The 19,826-nt window shown below is 39.8% G+C and overlaps 1 protein-coding gene across 1 annotated transcript in view; it reads left to right on the top strand.

Moving 5' to 3' along the window:
* The window catches only part of Map7d2 (MAP7 domain containing 2), a 46,310-nt gene extending 26,685 nt beyond the window's left edge, over window positions 1-19,625 (top strand). Inside the window, exons 5-13 of the mRNA XM_035450258.1 lie at window positions 2,360-2,658; window positions 3,206-3,332; window positions 9,426-9,630; window positions 10,163-10,267; window positions 11,543-11,599; window positions 12,097-12,175; window positions 12,674-12,860; window positions 15,549-15,822; window positions 18,406-19,625. Coding sequence (XP_035306149.1) covers window positions 2,360-2,658; window positions 3,206-3,332; window positions 9,426-9,630; window positions 10,163-10,267; window positions 11,543-11,599; window positions 12,097-12,175; window positions 12,674-12,860; window positions 15,549-15,798 — 1,309 coding nt within the window. The 3' untranslated portion in view covers window positions 15,799-15,822; window positions 18,406-19,625. The remainder of the gene's footprint in view (window positions 1-2,359; window positions 2,659-3,205; window positions 3,333-9,425; window positions 9,631-10,162; window positions 10,268-11,542; window positions 11,600-12,096; window positions 12,176-12,673; window positions 12,861-15,548; window positions 15,823-18,405) is intronic.
* Window positions 19,626-19,826: the final 201 nt, after the last annotated feature.

Consider the following 19,826-nt stretch of genomic DNA (forward strand, 5'->3'; position numbering starts at 1 on the left):
CCAGAAACTTAAGCCCACTCTCAATGACACATGTACAGCCATATGAAATTTTATTGTTGGGAAGGTTTTTACTATTTGTACTTATGTGAATGATGTGAATGATTTGGAAAGCTCTGTTTTTTTCCGGAGATGAGGTCATGGCCAGTGCCCCCATCTCAGGGGATGGGTTATTTTTTTATCTATTTCTTTGGTTTAAAATGACAGCATAGGTTTTTAGGGACATTTTGTTAATATGAAAAAGGAATAGAAGAACAAACAGAAATTGCCATGAGAATCACAGCCCAATATTTTTCTCTGGCCGAGAGTTTCACCAGTTCCAGGAGACCTCCATCTTTTGAAGTTAACACCTCAGTCTGTGAAACTTGTCACACAGAATCTACTGGATTTGATGTGACAGAGATTACCAGAACACACTACTGCATTTTATCCTGGTTCATTCTTATCTAAGAGGATCATTTAGATTTTTATTTTGTTATCTGTTAAAACATCACCAATATCCAGTAGCCATTGAGTGTTTATATTTTGATAAATCTAAAGAGAACATACTAGGATCTCAGTGAGATCTCTCAATGGATAAAGGTGATATCCACCAAAGCTGAAAACCTGAGTTTGATCCCTGGTACCCACATTTTGTAAGAAGAGAACTGACTGACTCCTACAAGAATTTCTGTGACCTACACACACACACACACACACACACACACACACCACACACACACAGAGAGAGAGAGAGAGAGAGAGAGAGAGAGAGAGAGAGAGAGAGAGAGAGAATGAAAATTTTAAAAGCATCTAGGATTGAGCCAGGCATAGTGGAGCATGCCTGTAATTCCAGTACTTGAGAAGTAGAGGTGGGAAGAATGAGAGTTCAAGGTCATCCTTAGCTACACAGTGAGTTTGAGGCCAGCTGATACTACATGAGACCCTCTCTCAAAACAATGAAACAAAATAAAAAAGAGCAGGGAACATGAAAGAATTCTGCTTACTTAAATAAACCATACATAAAAGGACAAATATACGATTCCACTCATGAGTAAGATTCCTGAAATAAACAAGTTCACAGAAACAGAAAGTAGAAGAGAATAATGGTTACCAGGGACTGAGAGAATGGGTGATTGTTTAATGGAAATGGATGGCAGCAATTGTTAAATAACAGTATGGATGTACCTATTGTTATACAGCTGTACCTTAAAAGATGGTTATGATGGGCTGGGTGTTGGCTCACAGTTGTAATCCTAGCACATGGGAAGCTAAGGCAGGAAGATCTGAAGTTCAAGACCAGTGTGCTATACATAGTAAGTTGAGGGCCAGCCTGGGCTATGTGCTACCTTTTGTAATGTTGTGTTATATGTCTTTTCACAGTTTTAATACATGGAGCTATCTCCAGAGCTTCGGTTCCAAATGGTTGTTCTAACTGTATAGAAATTAATTAAGTTATATAGTCTTTCAGTCTGATTAATTTTGGTATGTGTTTTTTTTCTGATAATAAAGCTTAAAATAAATAAATAAATAAAATGAAGCAAGCTTGTGTATTGCTATATGTTGAAACCGAATCCGACTCTAGTGTTTACCTAAAAAGAGGATATAGGGAAATGCCTAATAATCTATCTTACCTTGTTTTGTATTATAATAACAAAATGCTTGAATCTTGGTGTTTCATAAAAAAGATTTGTTTTGGATCATAATTTTTGGAGGCATAGTAGTTGAAGAACATAGTACCTGCGTTTGTTTAGCTTCCAGTGAGGTACTCATGCTGCATGGTAGAAAAGAAGAAAAGTAGGCATATATGAAAGGGCATGTCTGTGTAAGACAGGAAAGGCTGGTCCACATTCTAACCTATCCTTATAGTAAATAATCCAGTCCCAGAAAGTATAGCTTGAGGCCTGTGAGCTGATTCATTGCATAAAAACATTTGCGACACAAGTCTGGAAACTGGAGTTTTGATGCCAGGAGTCCACATAAAGATGGAAGGAGTGAACTGACTCCACAAAATTGTCCTCTGTCCTCTGTCCTCTCACCTCACATGTGCACTGTGGCATGGACAGACACACACACACACACACACACACACACACTTTACATGACTAATCATATCCAAACCATGTTATCATCTTAAACATTGTCACAAACAAAAATGAATTTAGGACATGTTATTACCAGCTGGATTTCTTACAATATATCTCTTTCTTCCAGGACCATCTTATAGATATCATGTTTTGGGGGGGGATGACTTTGGGGGTATATATTAAGCCCTATATTTGTTTCTATAGAAGAATGCAGTTATTCAGTTTCTTGGAACAAAATTTACCAAGAGTTTTATGGTCAACTTCAGTGTATTTTATGCCTTATTTTGGTTTTCCAGGACAACTTCAAAAGCATACCCACAGTCTCCAAAGACAGTGAAGCCCCCATATATAGGGTCTCCTGTGAAGTATCGCTTTCCTCCCATTCCCAGTGAAGAAACAATCAAGAAGAAGGCAGAGAAGGAGAAGAGCAATAAGGAAAAGGAAGGTGTCACTGGTCTGCAAACCACTGGCCTACCCAGAGAAGAAACCCTAGAGAAGCACATGATTGACAAATATGCTACTGAGAAGTATGTAGCTGATAAGCATGCCACTGAGAAGCATTCTGCCACAGGAGGGAAGGCTGAGCACAGTGCAGGTAAACCTATATTGATGTTGCCAGTTGGCCTTGGCCTTCCCCTCATTGTTCTTCCTCTGTCCTGATCTATATGTCATTCTCTCATGTTTCGGGGAGAAGGGGTTTCCCCCTAGGACAGCTTCATCCCCTTGTACTGTTTCCTCTGGTTTTCTCATCATCTTCTCATCCTCCTTTCTTTCTGAGGAGACCTAGGCTTTGACTCTGCTTATGACTGTGGAACCTCATAGGAGTGCAAAGATGGGCCACATACAGTCTATATGCACACTTCTGCACAACAGAGCACTAGCCTGACATGTAGTGTTGTGGAACTTGCCTGTAGCTCTGTCCTCCACTGTTTCCTGCCCCTACTGAGACATAAACACACCCAGGGTCACAGGTATCCCATTGTAGCTTCTTCTGCTTAGTGATTAATTATAACACTGTTTTGCAGTGTTTGTCATCACTACACCGAGTTAAATAGTTTTGTGTCCACTTCTATATGAGTGGAATCATTGCGTTCATTTCCCCTGATGTTTTTATTTTGCTACTACTTGTCTGTCTGCCTCAGGAAAACCCACAGCAGGCACCACTGATGCAGGGGAGGCTGCAAAGATCCTAGCTGAAAAGAGACGTAAGGCTCGGCTACAGAAGGAACAAGAGGAGCACGAACGACTGGAGAAGGAAGAACAAGAGAGGTATACAGGAACGCAGACTTGTTTGATCCAATGTAAAGATGGGGTTGGAAAGATTGGCTTGCCTTTCTATTTTTTGTGTTGCCAAAACCTAGACAGAAGTATAGGAATCAAGATTATGTGGACTTCACAAAGCTATATGTCATTAACGATGACAGAACTTTGCTCTTTTCTGAGGACCTAGAAACTCACATTTCCAGGATCTAACTGTTACAGGTACCTTCCTTTCCTTTCTTGGATAAGGAGACAAATTTAAAGGCAACTCTAGTGGAGCTATGAGGAGAGTTTAAACTTGATGATAGATTGAGTCTCCCTGGAAAGACAGAAGATTCTGGATATAGAGATGTTGACTCTGCTTTCTAGATGATCCTAACTCATGCTCTAAAGTCAGGGAGGGAAAAGAATTTGTCAGAGTCCCATAGATAAGAAGGTAGAGAGAAGGCCCAACCCCCTAGCTCATGAGAATGAGGCATGTGAAAAGCCACTCCTAGAGCAAGACAAAGGATATCATTGCAGTGGTTTCTAAATGTTGGAGAGTATCTAAAAGAAGTGTTCACGGAACATGGTGAAAATATCCTGGCCCTAATCTCATTCTACTTTAGCATTCTACTTCAGCAATTCATCAATGTTTGAAAGCCACTGTGGCAATAATACCAGGACACTTTGATGTGATACAGGCAGTCCTGCTTTTTCTGATCGTTGTGTTCAGAAAGGAAACAAACACATGGTTAAAGGACAAGGTCAATTTTATCCCTACAAGGAGAAAAGATGCTCTTGGGATGATCACAGGGTACTATCTGGTACCATTTAAGGAATGAGACAGGAAGCAAGCAGTGCTGTAGCACTTGAATGCCAGCACCGAATTTAAGATAACAAATAAAATAGTCTTTATTAATCCTGTAAAATCTTTGTGGTTTCTTTTTTATCCATTTTCTTTCAAGACAGGGTTTCTCTGTATAGCCTGGCTATCCTGAAATTCCCTCGGTAGACCAGGCTGCCTTTGAGCTCAGAAATCCACTTGCCTCCTAAGTGTATGCCAACACTGCCTGGAGTGTAGTTTCTGATTAAATGTTTTGTTTTGTTTTGTTTTGTTTTGTTTTGTTTACAGTTGGGGGATAGGTCCCTTCAAATTCTGAACATCTCTGAACATTTCTTACTCCAGCTTTTTTTAATCAATATCTACATGTTTTGTTATTGTTGGATGGTGTATTCAGGCTGGTTTGGGTGGGCTGAAAGCTATGTGAAGGGGAAGTAATAGGTAATGTAATCATGGGATTTAAAATGATAGGCTTGGGGCTGGAGAGATGGCTCAGAGGTTAAGAGCACCGACTGCTCTTCTAGAGGTCCTGAGTTCAATTCCCAGCAACCACATGGTGACTCACAACCATCTGTAATGAGATCTGGTGCCCTCTTCTGGTGTGCAGATATACATGGAACCAGAATGTTGTATACATAATAAATAAAAGCATTTTAAAAAATAAAAAATAAAATGATAGGCTTGGTAAAGGTAGCCACAGAAATAAACACCCCCTGAGCAGGTGAGTGATATGATTGTTGCTGTGTACCTAAAAAAGGAAAGTTATTTACCTTCCAGATACTTTGTTCTCTCTCATTTCCTTCACAGTCCAGCTACAGAAAGAATTGATTACATTCCTGTATTTATTTTCCCAACTCATACCGTTCACACTTCCATACACCATCCTTTCATTACCAGATTCTTAATTTGATGCTTCATTTCGCCCTGTAGAGCTTATCCTTGCTTTTCTTGTCTCTCCTGCATCTTACCTGTTAAGTCCCCTTAAATATTGTCTGGACTCCAACCCCTTAGTCCTTGACCAGCTCTTAGTTTGACAAGTCCTCCCTAGACACAGTGTTGCTGGCTATTGTTCCTGTCATACTTCTAATTTCCTCTGGCTTCAGAATATTTATGGATGACAGTTCGTACAGTGGTGTGTTAAGTGAACTTGTTCTCATCTCCCTGATTTCATTTTCCATTTACCCTGTGTTTATCACCTGTTTTTGAAGCTAAGTGTAGCTTTGTTTGTTTCTATACTTTCTGGAACATACTAAAGACTCCTGAATCTGTGCTTATGCTCTGAATTTAATCTAAAGCTGAATTGTCTTACACCATAGTGCCTACATATATGTAACTGTAAATTGAGGAAATTTCATTTCCTTAGCCTTATAGGATACATATCATTGTTTATAGCCACACATGGCTAGTAGTTACCAGGATAAACAACATAATTTTATAAATCATTTCCTTGTCTAAGAAAGTTCTGTTGGCTAGAATTTTCTATAAGGGAAAACATATATTTCCAAGTATATATTTTTAGTGTGTCCCATATTTACATCAAATTCAGCATCTTGAAGTTATAAATTAGTATACATCACTCATTGCTTTTTCATTTCATGCACTCCATACCATCCCAAAGTTAGACATCTCAGAGCTGCTTTCAACATTTCCATTGCCCTTCACATTACATCAATTGTTAGGTAAGTCTTCATTGGCTCTCATATTAGCATTTCTATTCTCTCCATGCTCCACCAGCACCAGATAGGTGAGCTAGACTGTGTCTGTTGAATCTTGACTGAGTGTTCCAGAGCTTGTCCACTGTTTGTGCTGTTTCCAGAGTGACTTTAATTAAATAAATGTGTTTGTCCTTGCTAATGAGTCTTGATTACAGGATTTATCCAAACCTGCCAACAAGTCTTCCATGGACTGTCTTCTCCTTGCTCCTCTGTCTTTTTTCTCTCTAGGCCAGCCTGCATCCCTCTGCAGTACACTCTAGTATGCAGCTCCACCCCACAAAAGCCTTGCTTGCGCTATGCCTCCACATGAACTCATGCTCCTTGCACATCATGTATCTTTCTTTCTCAGGTCAAGTCACTTCAGTGGCCTTTCTGGACCTGTACAGGGGAGGGAGCTGATCTTCTCCCTCTTTGAGCTTGGCTTCTAGCTGACTAATATAGCTTCATTTGTCCACAGGCTGTCTCCCTTTTCTAGTTAATACTTTAAAAGGCCAGAGAACAGTCATGGATCACTGTTGCTTGGTGCTCAGTGAAGAGGAAGAAGCTCAAGTAAAAGGCCATCAGTGACAGCAGTGGGTTAAGTGGACTCAAGGGCTAAAATTGCATGGTGAAGGCAAAAGAAACGGGAGTATACAGAGTTACACAAGTAAAAAGAAAGGGACAGATTTGGAAAGGGTGTTAAGGTTCGATTTGAAGTATTTAAGAGGATGGCATACCCAATAAGAGCATAGAAAAGAAAAAAATCAGTCTGAAAAGCTAAAAAATTAACCATCTGATTTTATATGAACATAGTTGCCTGCAGAACACACTGGTAGTTGGAAATAAAACAGAAGCCTGTGGCCTAGGTAAAACTGAAATAAATACACTTAACCCCAAATCAGTTTTCCTCTCTCTTGCCAGAAGGTGAAGCTTTGTTAGTGCCACATGTGAGGTGAGAAAGGAAAGTACCAGACAGCCTGGGGCTGGAACACAGCAGACATATCTTGGAATAGGACCATCCTCACATCTGTTTTGTTTAGTTTCAATAGTTAAAGTCACAGAAATGTGACTACCAGCTGAGAAATTGTAGCAAAAATAAAGATATTTGTGCTAAACTCTGGAAAGCCCAGTTATTGTCACCAGCTATTGAGGGAAACACTGTCCAAATCATGGTTCTGGGAGACTCCCATTAAAGAAAGGGCTGAGTAGGTGTTTTGGCAACTAGGCCCTAAGAGAGTAAAAAGCTGGTCCAGTTCCAGATGGCTGTGATACCAGAGCTCTCAGAAGCCCACATAGCAGTCACAGCCTCTGGACTTGGGGATGGTCCAAGATATACAATGAGATTCTTAGAGTTGGGGCAAGCAACTTGATATCCTAGATCCAGACTGGAGGAGATATTTACACAGCCTGGCAAACAGGAGAACTTCCTGGGATTACAAAATAGATTACATGGCTGTTAGGGGCCCATAGCAAAGAATATTTGAAGAATGATCAGGCCACAAAGCCAGCCTGAAGTCATTGTCTAAATAAGAGCACAGGCCTGAAACTACAGGCAGAAGTCTATAGTGATGTTCATACCTGGCTTCTGGCTGGCTAAGTCTCTAGGTAGCAGGTGGTTTGGGTGCAAGCTAGGGCAGACACTGGCCTTCCAATGTATAGCAACAAGGTAAGGTAGAGGTAGGAGGGAGACAGGACAGTACCACCTCATGTGGCCAGATGCTATAAGAGGGCCTCAAGAGGGAAGAAAATTCAGTGTTGTCAGGCTAATGCAAAACATATTGAGGTTTAAGAAAGACTATATTTGACTTGGGGCTTAGTCAATAAACAGATTTTTGGAGATAAATTATTAAGAAGATGGGCATAAAGACATGAACCATCCTAAAAGAGGTAAGAGGGTAGTCATAAGCAGAAGGCAGGTGGGAGAGAATTTAAGAAGGTGGATTGGGATGCCTGAGACCTGAGTATTTTTGTAGCCCACGAAAAGTTGTATATAGAATGGCAAAACTGGCATAGGAATGAGTGGGAACTAGCAAAAGAAGTAAGAGCAATGGGAAGGGGTTGGAATTAATTGCACAAGTGATAGTAGCATTCTACTACCTTCTACCACATTCTACTACAGTACTTTACATATTAGTCAGAACGAGCAGGGAATTTTCTCGGTCATAACACAGTGAATGAATGAGTGGTTTAAGAAACAAGATGAAGTGGCCCCAATTTTCTCTGTAAAGTAGTTGTAATACTGTCTATAATGGTGATAAAGGTTGACAAAAAGTGATTATCCATATAGAATCCAAAGAAAGACTAAAAAATCAGTTGATACTAAGGAACACAAGATCAATCAGTTTGTGCCTTTCTCTAGTCAGTCTGGGAATCCAGGGAAGGGCATGAGTGATCCTAAGGACCACCCAGTCTGGGAATCAGGAAACACAGTAGCATCTGTCATCACAGGAATGCTCAGGTAGGGACCAGAGACATCAGGGGAGATCCTGAGGGAAAGAAGGTAGAAGTTGTTTGTACAGTGCTCACCAGGGAAGCTCACCAAAGAGGCAGAAGTATGGGTTCAGATCAGATCAAAGATTGATGATAAAGATGAAGCTTTTTAAATGAAAACTTAAAACACATGAATAATGAACAGTGAAACCCATATATTCATCCACAAGAGTAAACAATTCCAGACCCAGCACATCACTGGTGTGGGCAAACTATGACAATGAGCGAATTAAGAGAGTGTGTGAAGTGTTAGAAATTGAGAGATGGGGGCCATTATACGAAGAGTCTCACCCAGTTGCCAATGACCAAGACAAGGGATATCCTTAACGACTGAATGATAACACTTTCTGTTTGGTAAGGAAGGAGGACCGGGCTTGGATGGGTATGATAACAAGGATCAGGAGGATGACAGAACTACTCACAGGTTTGGTGAACTCTAGAAAAAGATTAGTAAAAGACAAAAGTTTTCTACTATACAAAGAAACTAGCATGTAGAGGTAGCTTATTGACAGTGACAAATGTGGTGCGTTTGGGTGGCCTGTGGTAGAGGGCTGGTGGGAAAGGATGAAATTGCTCTTAAAGGGAGAAGGTTCATACCTGAAAATTGTGAAATACTTAATTTCACACGGGAAGCCAGACTTTTGGTGCTAGCTTTGAACTACTTTCAAGGGAAGTAAAGTGGATGTAAGAGAGAATCTTCTCAGTAAGGAAATGGAATTTTCATGGATGCACTGAGGAAAGGATAAGCAGAGGCTGGTAGGGATGTGGGAAGGAATTTATGTTTTTAGTGACAATGAAGTTTAAGGAGATTTTGAATCATAAGGATGTTACTATAACACTCTGTCTCGCTTGCTTGCTCTTGTGCTCTCTCCTCTCTTTCTTTCTCTCTCTCTCTCTCTCTCTCTCTCTCTCTCTCTCTCTCTCTCTCTCTCTCTCTCCCTCTGTGTGTGTGTGTGTGTGTGTGTGTGAGAGAGAGAGAGAGAAAGAGAGAGAGAGGGGGGGGGCTGAGCTTTACCTGCTGTGGTTAGCACATGGTCTGTTGGTGCTTTGCCTGTGGGGTGTGTCGTCCCCTAACAGTGTTTTTGTTCTCAAAAGACTGGAAAAAGAGGAATTGAAAAGAAAGGCAGAAGAGGAAAGGCTGCGCCTAGAGGAAGCCCGTAAGCAAGAAGAGGAAAAGAAGCAACAGGAAGAAGAAAAAAGAAAGGCAGAAGAGGAGGCAAAACAGAAGGCTGAAGAGGAGCTGCTGTCAAAAGAAAAGCAAGAAAAGGAAAAACAAGAAAAAGCCATGATTGAAAAGCAGGTACAGTCTGAGGTCTCAGACTTTTTCTTGTTTTTCAATGGCTTTACTTAATATTGGACAAAATTTGTTCAATTTGAATGACACATAGTAATAACTTGAAGTTTGTTTTTTTTTTTTACCAAACACCCTGTTCTGGTTATTAACATAACTTATGTGGAATAAAGTGAAGTTATTAATGTGTGCCATGTGAGCTTGGATTTCTCTACTGGAGGTAGATATTGGAATAAGAATTTGGGTGCCACTGGTTTATTCGGAAGAAAAATCCCACGGAGCTGGTATGGTAATAAAGTCAGTATAAGTATATTGATGAATATAGCTCAGTGCCTTTTTTACCTCTAAGGCTAAAGCTCAGGAGGAGTGAGGGAACTGGACAATTCACTTACTAACACTACTCTTTATTGTGGAATACTGCTCCTTGTGGGAATTAACTTCTGGGATTGTCTGCAAATGTGCACATTTCCTGGCCTGTCCACAAACACGGGGACCTTCATCATGTGTGAAAACTATCTTTTTGTTTATTTGTTTCTTTCAGAAAGAAGCAGCAGAAGCAAAGGGACAGGAGGCAACTAAACAGATGCGTTTAGGAAGAGAAAAGATTTTGCTGCAGATTGAACAAGAACGACTGGAGAGGAAGAAGGTAAGAGTTGAGGGATCAGGAGGATGTAAGAACCAGGAAGCGAATCCAATCTATGTCTTTATTATTTTTTTGTCATCATGTTCTATTGGTTACTGAGAAAGTAGTGATTAGAAAACTTCATTAGTGGGCTGGGGATATAGCCCAATGGTAAGAGTGCTTGTTGATCACATATAAGTTCATTTGTTCAACAACCCTCAGCCCTAAAATCAATCGAGTTCTTTTTATGATTTTGAATTTCCCCATCTCACCTTTCATTTCTGTCAGTTTTATTACACACACATACACACACACACACACACACACACACACACACACACACACACACACACACACACACACAGAGTATTAAAGCCCTATGTTATTTGCATATACATATCAGATAGTTACATTTTCTTTTTGCATTGACAGTTTGATTATGAAATTCCTGTTTTAGTTCTCTCTTTTTTTTTTCTCAAAGTGTTGGCTGTCCTAGAACTGGCTCTATAGATGAGGCTAGCCTCAAACTTAAAAATCTGCTTGTCGCCGGGCCTTGGTGGCACACACCTTTAATCCCAGCTCTCGGGAGGCAGAGGCAGGTGGATCTCTGTGAGTTGGAGACCAGCCTGGTCTACAAGAGCTAGTTCCAGGACAGCCTCCAAAGCCACAGAGAAACCCTGTCTCGAAAAACCAAATGAAAAAAAAAAAACTGCTTGTCTCTGCCTCCTGAGTGTTGGGACTAAAGGCATGTGCCAACACGCCCAGTGTTGGTTCTAATAATATTCCTTAAAATTTCCTTTGGCAGCCTTTTTATGATTAATGTCTTGATGGTAAATCTTTTTCCATATTTTCTTTGAACATGTGTGTTTATGATTGTCCTTTGTAAACAACATATAGTCAGGACTTGCTATGTGAATCTAATTTAACAGTTTTTGTCTTTCAATTGAATGATTTATTACTTTTAAACTTAATGTACTTACATATCAAGTTGAGTTAAGGAGACTGACTATGAAGACCTGTTTTTGTGCTGTCCTAGGCCCAATGTGGGCTTTATATTGCTGTTGATCTAGGAGCTAAGAGATCTGTGACACTTCCTGAGTTACTACTGTTCAACTTAGCTTTCTATAGCAGTCCCCTTGAATGGCAAATGGTAAGTTTTTTATTTAAAGAGAGGGAGAAAGCTGATATACAAACTATATGTTAATTCTAGATCTGTATTAGGAGCCAGCTTTTTAAAAAATTAATTCTTAATTTGCTTAATTCTTAAAATATTTTTATTCTCTTATATCTCCCACACAGAGAATAGATGAAATCATGAAGAGAACAAGGAAGAGTGATGCATCTCTAGAAGTGAAGGTAGGAATTCAGATAACCATTATGTCGGTGGAGAAGAACAGCAGAATATGTTTAGTGACATTGAAGGTTTGAGACAAATGCCTAGAAAAAGTAGACTTTTCCTGTTCTGTTCAAGGCAAGGATCAGGAAGGAACTGAGACCTTAAAGGAAAGAGGAATTTCAGAGATTCCCTCAGAGCATTGGGGTGGTAATACAAGGAAAGACAGAGTAGTTTGAAGTGACTTAATTATTAAGAGAAATAGAGCATCAAAAATCACTTCCTGCTCTGTCACAGAGGGTTCTGAATACTCCCTGGTGCTTTTTTATAAAGGTTTTTTTTTTCTGTATAATGTCAATCTTTCAAACTTCATCACCTTCCTAATTTCTTCTCCAGTTACTGCCATTGACTTGTTTTTTAACTTTTGTTTCCTTTCTATAGTTATTTTTATTGGCTACTTTTTTGTTTTTTCTTCCTTTCCCCACTCTTTCCTAATCATCCACCTTCTGTTTATTTCTAGAAGGAAGACCCCAAAGTGGAGATTGAGCCTCTGGCAGATGTGGAAAATAAGACAAAACCAGTTGTCCCCAACAAAATAGGTAAGTGTGAAGTCTGGTGTTTGGTTCCTTTAGGTGATGAGGACTAGTGAACCTTTCTGCTGGGGCTGGGGGTCAGGGTAGTGCATCTAGGTCCCAAGGAAGTGGCTGCTGGCAGTTTTGTTTGCTGAGACATCTTTCCAGTATAAGTGCTATTGGCTCCATTTGGGAAGCCACTGCCGTCCTCACCTGCTTTAATAACTGATTGGTTCAGGATGCTTTCAAGGGACCTTGACTGTATATCAGGTATTACTAAGACCTGGATTATCTCTTGAACTGAGGCCCTGCAGACACTGATAATGAGATGATATTCTCTTCTCCTTTGTGAAGCTGATTGAATGGAGTTATTGATGCTTCTTTCCACAAACAAAACAAAACAACAAAACCATTGTATTACTGGTGTAAGAAAGGATGAAAAATAATTGCCTTGTTATATGTTCCCTGCCACTTTATCAAATTTGAAATTTTTTATTCATCTGAAGACTTTGTGTTCTTGTACAGAAATCAATGGACTGAACATCTGCCAGGAAGTAAATAGTTCAGAGCGTGCTGCTCCAGAAACCTTTCCCCAAGACATTTTCTCTAATGGCCTTAAACCAGTTGTGCCACCTGTTCATCTAGAGGGCCTTGATGGGAAATCAAACAGTCTTGATGATTCAACTGAAGAAGTTCAGTCTATGGATGTGAGGTATGTTCATTTATTTTGCATTTAATTTTGGTCTCTTTGCCCATCACTGGCAATTGCTCCATCTTTTTCCATCCTTTTCATTTCTTTTAGTTTTTTTTTTTACAATATACCTTTTTTATTTTATCCCTTCACCCATATCCCCCATCCATAATGAAATCACCCCGAAAGCAGGTTTTGTTGATACAGGAAAGCAGTTACTGGTGTAATATAAGTGTCTTGAGTTTGGCATCCTAGAAGCAGAATGTTTTTGTGGCATATGATTTACAGGAGGACAACTGTGGAGGGAGGGAAGGCACTAAGCAAAAATGTCTTCTCAATCTCCTGGAAGATTTGCAGGCTGGTTTTCCACCAGGGCATCATTTTTATCACTTTATATAGTGATATATATTGGTCATTCAGTGTGGGCATGTTGGATGATGCAGGAGTAATTGTGGCCATAGTGGCTCCTGTCAGTTAAAAGAAATTGTCAATAGAAAGGCTAGCTGTGAATCTTTGGCTAGCTAGCCCTCTGAAGCTGGGAAGTAGGTTCACCTGCAAGTAAAGGAGGTGTAGCCTAACCACAAATGGGGTCTCCTGTATCCACGGTCTCACATTTAAGTAAACTTTTAAGTTAATGCTGAGAATGGTTGCAGATGCTTGTAATCCAAACACTCTGGAGGCAAAGACAGGAGAACCAACAGGTCAACAGCAGCCTGTGCTGAATAGCAAGGTTCTACCACAGAATGATAATGGGGGGCAAGTTTGTTATTAAAGACCCAATAAAAGGACTAATTTGTTCTCAGTTACTAAAACCTAAGATATTTTTAAACTGGTATGTTTGCCAAATGGCAAATAAATCTGAGATAAAAAGAGATAATTTTCTTGTGATTGAGGTAGAGGTGTTGGAGTAAAGGGTGACTCTTCAAGTCAGAAGAGTAGGGCAGTATTTTATAGAAGTTCTACCAGAACTCCTACCTGTTAAGAGATTATCCTTTTTTCATCAACCATGAACCCTCTGCTTTATTTGGGTAGATATGAGCAGCCTGTGACACACAGTGATAATTGATATCCCATTCATCCACATTGGGTTTTAACCAAATACATGAAAATCTAAGCTCCAACAGCCCTATCACCAGCATAGAAAATCCTGTATAGACTGATAGTGAGGCTCCCCACCAACCGTCAGCTGGATATCCCCACACCTCCCAACACCACCTCACAACCTTCCCCTGACTGGTGCCACTCTGTTCCCAACGGAGTAAAACTGAAGCAGTCATAATGGTTAACACACCGATATGGAGCCAAGTGAGGTTTATTTTATGTTTTGAGATTTTCAGGGGGTAAGACATGGCACCATTAGCCAGGATTCATAAAAGTGAATGGGATTTATACACTGAATTCTCCTTTAGAGAGAGGTGTCTAGTGGAGCCACATGTAAGCTTATGGTGGCATTCTCTTACTCGTGCTCTTTATTGTCATTAATGCTGGTAGCAGTGGGTTTTTCATTTAGCTCAGACTGGCCTCAAAAGTCACTATTTACCTCACAGTGACCTTGAACTTTTAATTCTCCTAACTAATGATATTTTATGCATGTGCCAACATGCCAGATTTTCTCTGTGTTCTTGAGGAGTTGAAATGAGGGGAATGGTGGGGAAAGGTGTAGGTGGGGCTAGATGTTTCTACTTAATAAGGCAGCTTGCCCAGATACTCAAAGCTGCCAGGTCAGTTACTGTTCCTTAGCTTGGCTCAGGTGTGAGAGAAGTGGATCCTTTGAGCTTACACAAATCTACTGGTTTTTCTAGATTCTTCTCTAAGATCTCATGAGGTAAGAAGAGCCTGGCATCAGCCTTACTTTAGATGTTAAGATTCTTTCTGAGAAAGGCCCTTAATTCCTAACCTGCTAGTCTTCTGGACCTGGATATGCTCCTTTGCTAGACCTATAGAAGATAGCAGCAGTGAAATTCCTCTCAACTCTAGGGAAAGAAAATAACAAAAAAGCAAGCCTCATCTGGGTACATCTAGATAAATCAGGGTGAATTGGAAGCCTAGTTTTAGAAAAGAGGCAGTGGGTAATATTGGGTCTGTAGTTGTCTAGGGTGACAGCGGGATCCATGTTCCCATTTCCCAATCTTAACTAAGTACATGCTTTATGTGGCCCTGCATCAACTCTTCTCAGCATAGTTACTTCACATCTCAAAGGAGTGGTGGGAGGAAATAACTCTTCTTTCCATGTTACAGGGGGGATGAAACTGAGGCCAGGAACAGGAAAAGCAGCTCACCATAGACAACATTGCTGGAAGGGCAGCACCAGAAGGATCCAGTGTAAATTAGGGCCCTTTTCAGTTCACTTTGGACTTTTGGCCCTTACTTGCTCTTGCAATATCCCAGCTAAAAGCTCTGGGAGGGCATTGCTTCTCTGTAGTAATGTGGTGGTGCCTGTAGGTTTTTTTTTTTTCTTTCAGCCCTCAGGTACTGGGCTCTATTTTTCACTGCCCTGCTGGTCTACTTTCCTTGTTCTCATCTATACGGACCTTGTGTCTACCAGCTTCCCAGATGTGAAGTCACTTGTTGTTTTCTTAACTCATCTTTTCCATAAGAGCAGTATAGCAAAACCACACAAAACGAGGAAGTACATTAACACATCATGTTTCATTCTCATGTTCTCTCTCCTCTCTGTCTCTCATTCTGTGTCTCCCTCATATCTTCTAGTCCTGTTTCCAAAGAAGAGCTTATCTCCATCCCAGAATTTTCACCAGTGAGTGAAATGATTCCTGGGATGTCTCTGGACCAAAATGGAACTGGTAATGCACGGGCGCTTCAGGATATTTTAGATTTTACTGGACCCCCCATGTTCCCCAAGAAATCCAGTGAAAATCTCAGCCTTGATGACTGTAACAAAAACCTCATCGAAGGATTTAACAGTCCTGGGCAAGAAACTACTCTGAACACCTTCTGTTGACAGACACCATTCCTTTAATGAAAGGTACAGTTTTTTAATGATACTCTAAATCTATAATTTCCCAGCTGAGATTTGTAAACATTGGATAAATGCCACCTAGCCTCTTAGACAACTGATTTTATATGAAAATTACAAACATGAATATTTATTGCCAGACACACATAGTGAGGATTTTAAGTAATTTCTTTATATTCTAAGTGAGTCTCTAATGTAGTATACTACTCATGTTGTTGTTGAGAAGGTTTGATGGCCAATCTATTTCAGGGAGAATCTTTTTTAGAGCCCAGGAATGAGTGCTGAGGGTAGTTCTACCAAAGTGAACCTCTCTTCTTAGTTTTCTTTTTTTAAAGATTTATTTATTTATTTATTTATTTATTTATTTATTATGTATACAGTCTTTTGCCTGCAGGCCAGCAGAGGGCACCAGATTTCATTCAAGGTGGTTGTGAGCCACCATGTGGTTGCTGGGAATTGAACTCAGGGCCTCTTAACCGCTGAGCCATCTCTCCAGCCCCTCCTCTTAGTTTTCTTAAGTGACTTCCTATACTCTACCTATAATCACTCATACAGACTGAGTGATGAGCCAAATGGTCGGCTGTTTTATTGACCTATTCTGGATTCTTCCAAGCAGACATCTGTTTTGGGATCACAGTTGAGGTGGGAGAGGAAAGAACTTTATTTTTGTGTCCTGAAGGTTTTCCCCCACCACTGAGCTTTTTGTTGTTGTTGTTGTTCACCAAAGAGCTTTTGTCTCACTGGCATTCTGATGCTCACTCTTGCTTGATTGCTCAGTCTCTTTTTGGCCCCTAGAGGTTTTTCATTTTCTCTCTTCCTCCCTCTCCCTCATGTATTTTACATGCTAAGCTCATATTCTACTACTGAACAACACCAGTCACTCTTATGTGACAGTTTTTAATCAGTTATATGCATTTCACAGTTGTGTACACTTAGATTTCACATTTGATTTACTTCAGTTTAGGAGTTTTTTTTTTAATTGTGTGTGTGCATACACACAGGAGTGAAGGCCTTGGAGGCCAGAGGTATCATGTTCCCCCTGGATCTGAAGTTACAGGCAGTTGCAAACCTGCTGTCATGAGTAACGGTAATCAAATTCAGGTCCTGTGCAATAGCACTAAGCACTCTTAATCATTGAGCCATCTCTCCAGCTCCTGGGACGTGTATTTGAACAATGCAAACATAATTAGGATCTATAATCACATTCTTGGAGAAGTACATAATTCTGATTGCTCCTGACATTTTATTTTAATTTTTTGTGTATGGTGCCTGCTTGTGTGTGCACAGATGTCCTCATCTATTACTCTCCACCTTATTCCTCTGAGACAGGGTCTGTCACTAAACCTGCAGCTCACCCCCCCCTTTTTTGGTTAGGCTATCTGAACAATAAGTTTCAGCAATCCTCCTGCTCCACCCCTAACCCACTCTGTGATTACAGATGCCCATGGCCATGTACATCTTCTATGTGTGTGTTGTGCGTCTGTACTCATACTGATGCTGACAGAACAAGCACTTTTACCTACTAAGTCTTCTTCCCAGCCCTCCCACCATTATAGATTCTTAAAAAGTTTTTAGGCTCTCAGAATTTCATCACTTTATTTTTTATGGTGCTGAATTCTAACAAAAATTTGTTGCCTAAACTGGTTTAGTCTAGTTTTTTTTAAATAAAATACAGTAATAGAGTGGGAAGGCCACAAAGTTATATTCTGTGTGCTTATTTCCACCTGACCTCAGTCCTTGCTTATAGAGTCTGTAGTCTAGACAGTGAGCTCTAGAACTTCCTTCAGTCAGTTCTCTGCAAAGTCCCTGGAGCCCTTTGACACAGGAGAAGAAACACATGACAAGCCACTTTTAGTATTTTGAGAGAAGATCTCACATAGACTAGACTGAACTCACTATGTAGACTAGAATGATATTGAACTTCTGAAAGAGTGGCTACTTTCTTGAACACTGAAAACACGAATTCACCTGAGAATTCTGTATCCTTGACAGTTACATGGTTTAATATTCATTAAGAGGTTTCTTTTGTTGTTACTATACCTTGATTTAATTAACTTCCATCCAATTCACTTACCTTACTATCCAATAAATGCATTATGCACAGCAGGTTCAAGGCTTCTAATATTTTCCCATATCCTAGCTAAAAGAAATGGCCAAAAGAAAAAAAAACAATCTTGACTGAATCACTTCATTGACATTGCTTATGCATTCTAATGAGCTTTAGACTAGTTCCCAAATCCTTCTAAACCAAAGGTGGCTTATTGCTTGCCACAGTACTTGAAACATTAAACACTTTAAGGTTTGGATGTAAGGATAATCTTGATGGCTTGGAATATATCCCATTCTTTCCTACCTCATCCTTCCTGAAACTGTGCACTAGCCCTACTTCCTCAGTGAAGAACTGTTCTTCGTTCAAGGGCAGACAATCTCAAAACATCTCCCATATGAGGAACATTTGACCATACTAAAAGAATGATTCTGTAAAAACTGCTACTCTATTTCTGTTGAGAAATAGTGTATTAGCCAAAGAAGAGTGCAAAATACTTGGTTTCTGCCTTAATTTTACCTGGTTTTGCTTTTGAATTGACACAGGTGATGTTTGGATTACCCATGAAGCTGTCGGAGTTAAATCTGAGCTGCTGGCCACTTGAAGAAGCTTCTTTCGCCCTTAACCGCTGGATTCCAAATTACTAGATCAGAATGTAACTGTATTCCTAGGTAGTTTGGCAAACACTGGCCTTCTCTTGGTAGAAACCTTGAGATTTTTGCCTTGTTGGGCTTTAGCAAAGTTTCATTTTATGGTTCTATTTATGAGCTTCAGCTGCTGCTAGAGCACTTCCTTGTCCTTCTCTAATATCATAACCTTTGTGATGCTGGCTGGGAACCTCACTTTAGGACACTTGCATTCCCAGAGTTGGAAAACATAAACATTTAGATGTCTCTTCCTATAAAAATCTTCTATTTATCCACACTCTAGTTAAACATGTACTCAACCTGGGCTGCTTATATACTTGTCTTTTTTGGTGGGAGAGAAATCTAGCCATTTTCTCCCCGTCTCGGGTTTCTGTTATTTTATTTTTATTATTAAGCTTCATCACCTGCAGAGCATTATCCCACATTACTTTTTTGGGCGTTAAAGAAATGTTTGATTGAATAAATAATTAAACAGTGGCAATTATTTCTTTCCCCTCATGCATATTCTCCTTATGCATACTTGGGCAATTGAATCTAGCAAGGACCCTTTCATGTCATACCTTTAAAATCTCCAAATTGTCAGCCCAAAACCACTGAATGGCTTTTCAACTGAATGAATCGAGTCTCCTGCAGGTGGTTGTTTTCATGGTTTTGCTATTGTTTTTCTATTGGATCTTGGATGTTTCTTTTGTTTGGTCCTATGTTTGCTTAACTGTAATGAAAGAGTCACAGTGCTTTGAAAGGGGGCCCCAAGTTGGTCCCAGTATGTCACTTTAATAGACTTTAACATTAAAAAGTCTAAATAAGGAAAAATGACACTAGAATGTATAACTCCATACATTTTATGCCATATAATGCTATATTTAAAATTTTCATTTCTTGTGGTGAAATATAGCTTTACTATTAAATGACCTTTTCTTTGGAACTTTTTGTTTTGACTTGTATCTTATAGCTTTTGAAAATATGGTTAATTCTGAGGTTTACAAATAGGAGATATAAACAAATCTCAGTAGTGATCTTGTTCTGTACTTTTAAAGCTGGCACTGTTTAAGAATGTATTAGTCTCAAAAGCTATGTATGTTTATGTGATATAGTCTAAATAAAATGCATACCTCTAAGAATATTGTGTTATTGACATTGGTGAACATCAAAGTATATATATCTTTTATGACAAGCACACAGATGATAGCATGGTCTGACATCCAAAAAATAGCTGTCCTTTTTTCTTAAAGCTTTATTTTGCTAAGTGTCTGTTTCATTAAGCTCCATTGTACTTCACAGCACCATTGTAATCACATGATGCCTCATTTGCATGATGT

The sequence above is a fragment of the Cricetulus griseus genome, chromosome X (assembly GCF_003668045.3).
Source record: "Cricetulus griseus strain 17A/GY chromosome X, alternate assembly CriGri-PICRH-1.0, whole genome shotgun sequence".
NCBI classification, from domain to species: domain Eukaryota; kingdom Metazoa; phylum Chordata; class Mammalia; order Rodentia; family Cricetidae; genus Cricetulus; species Cricetulus griseus.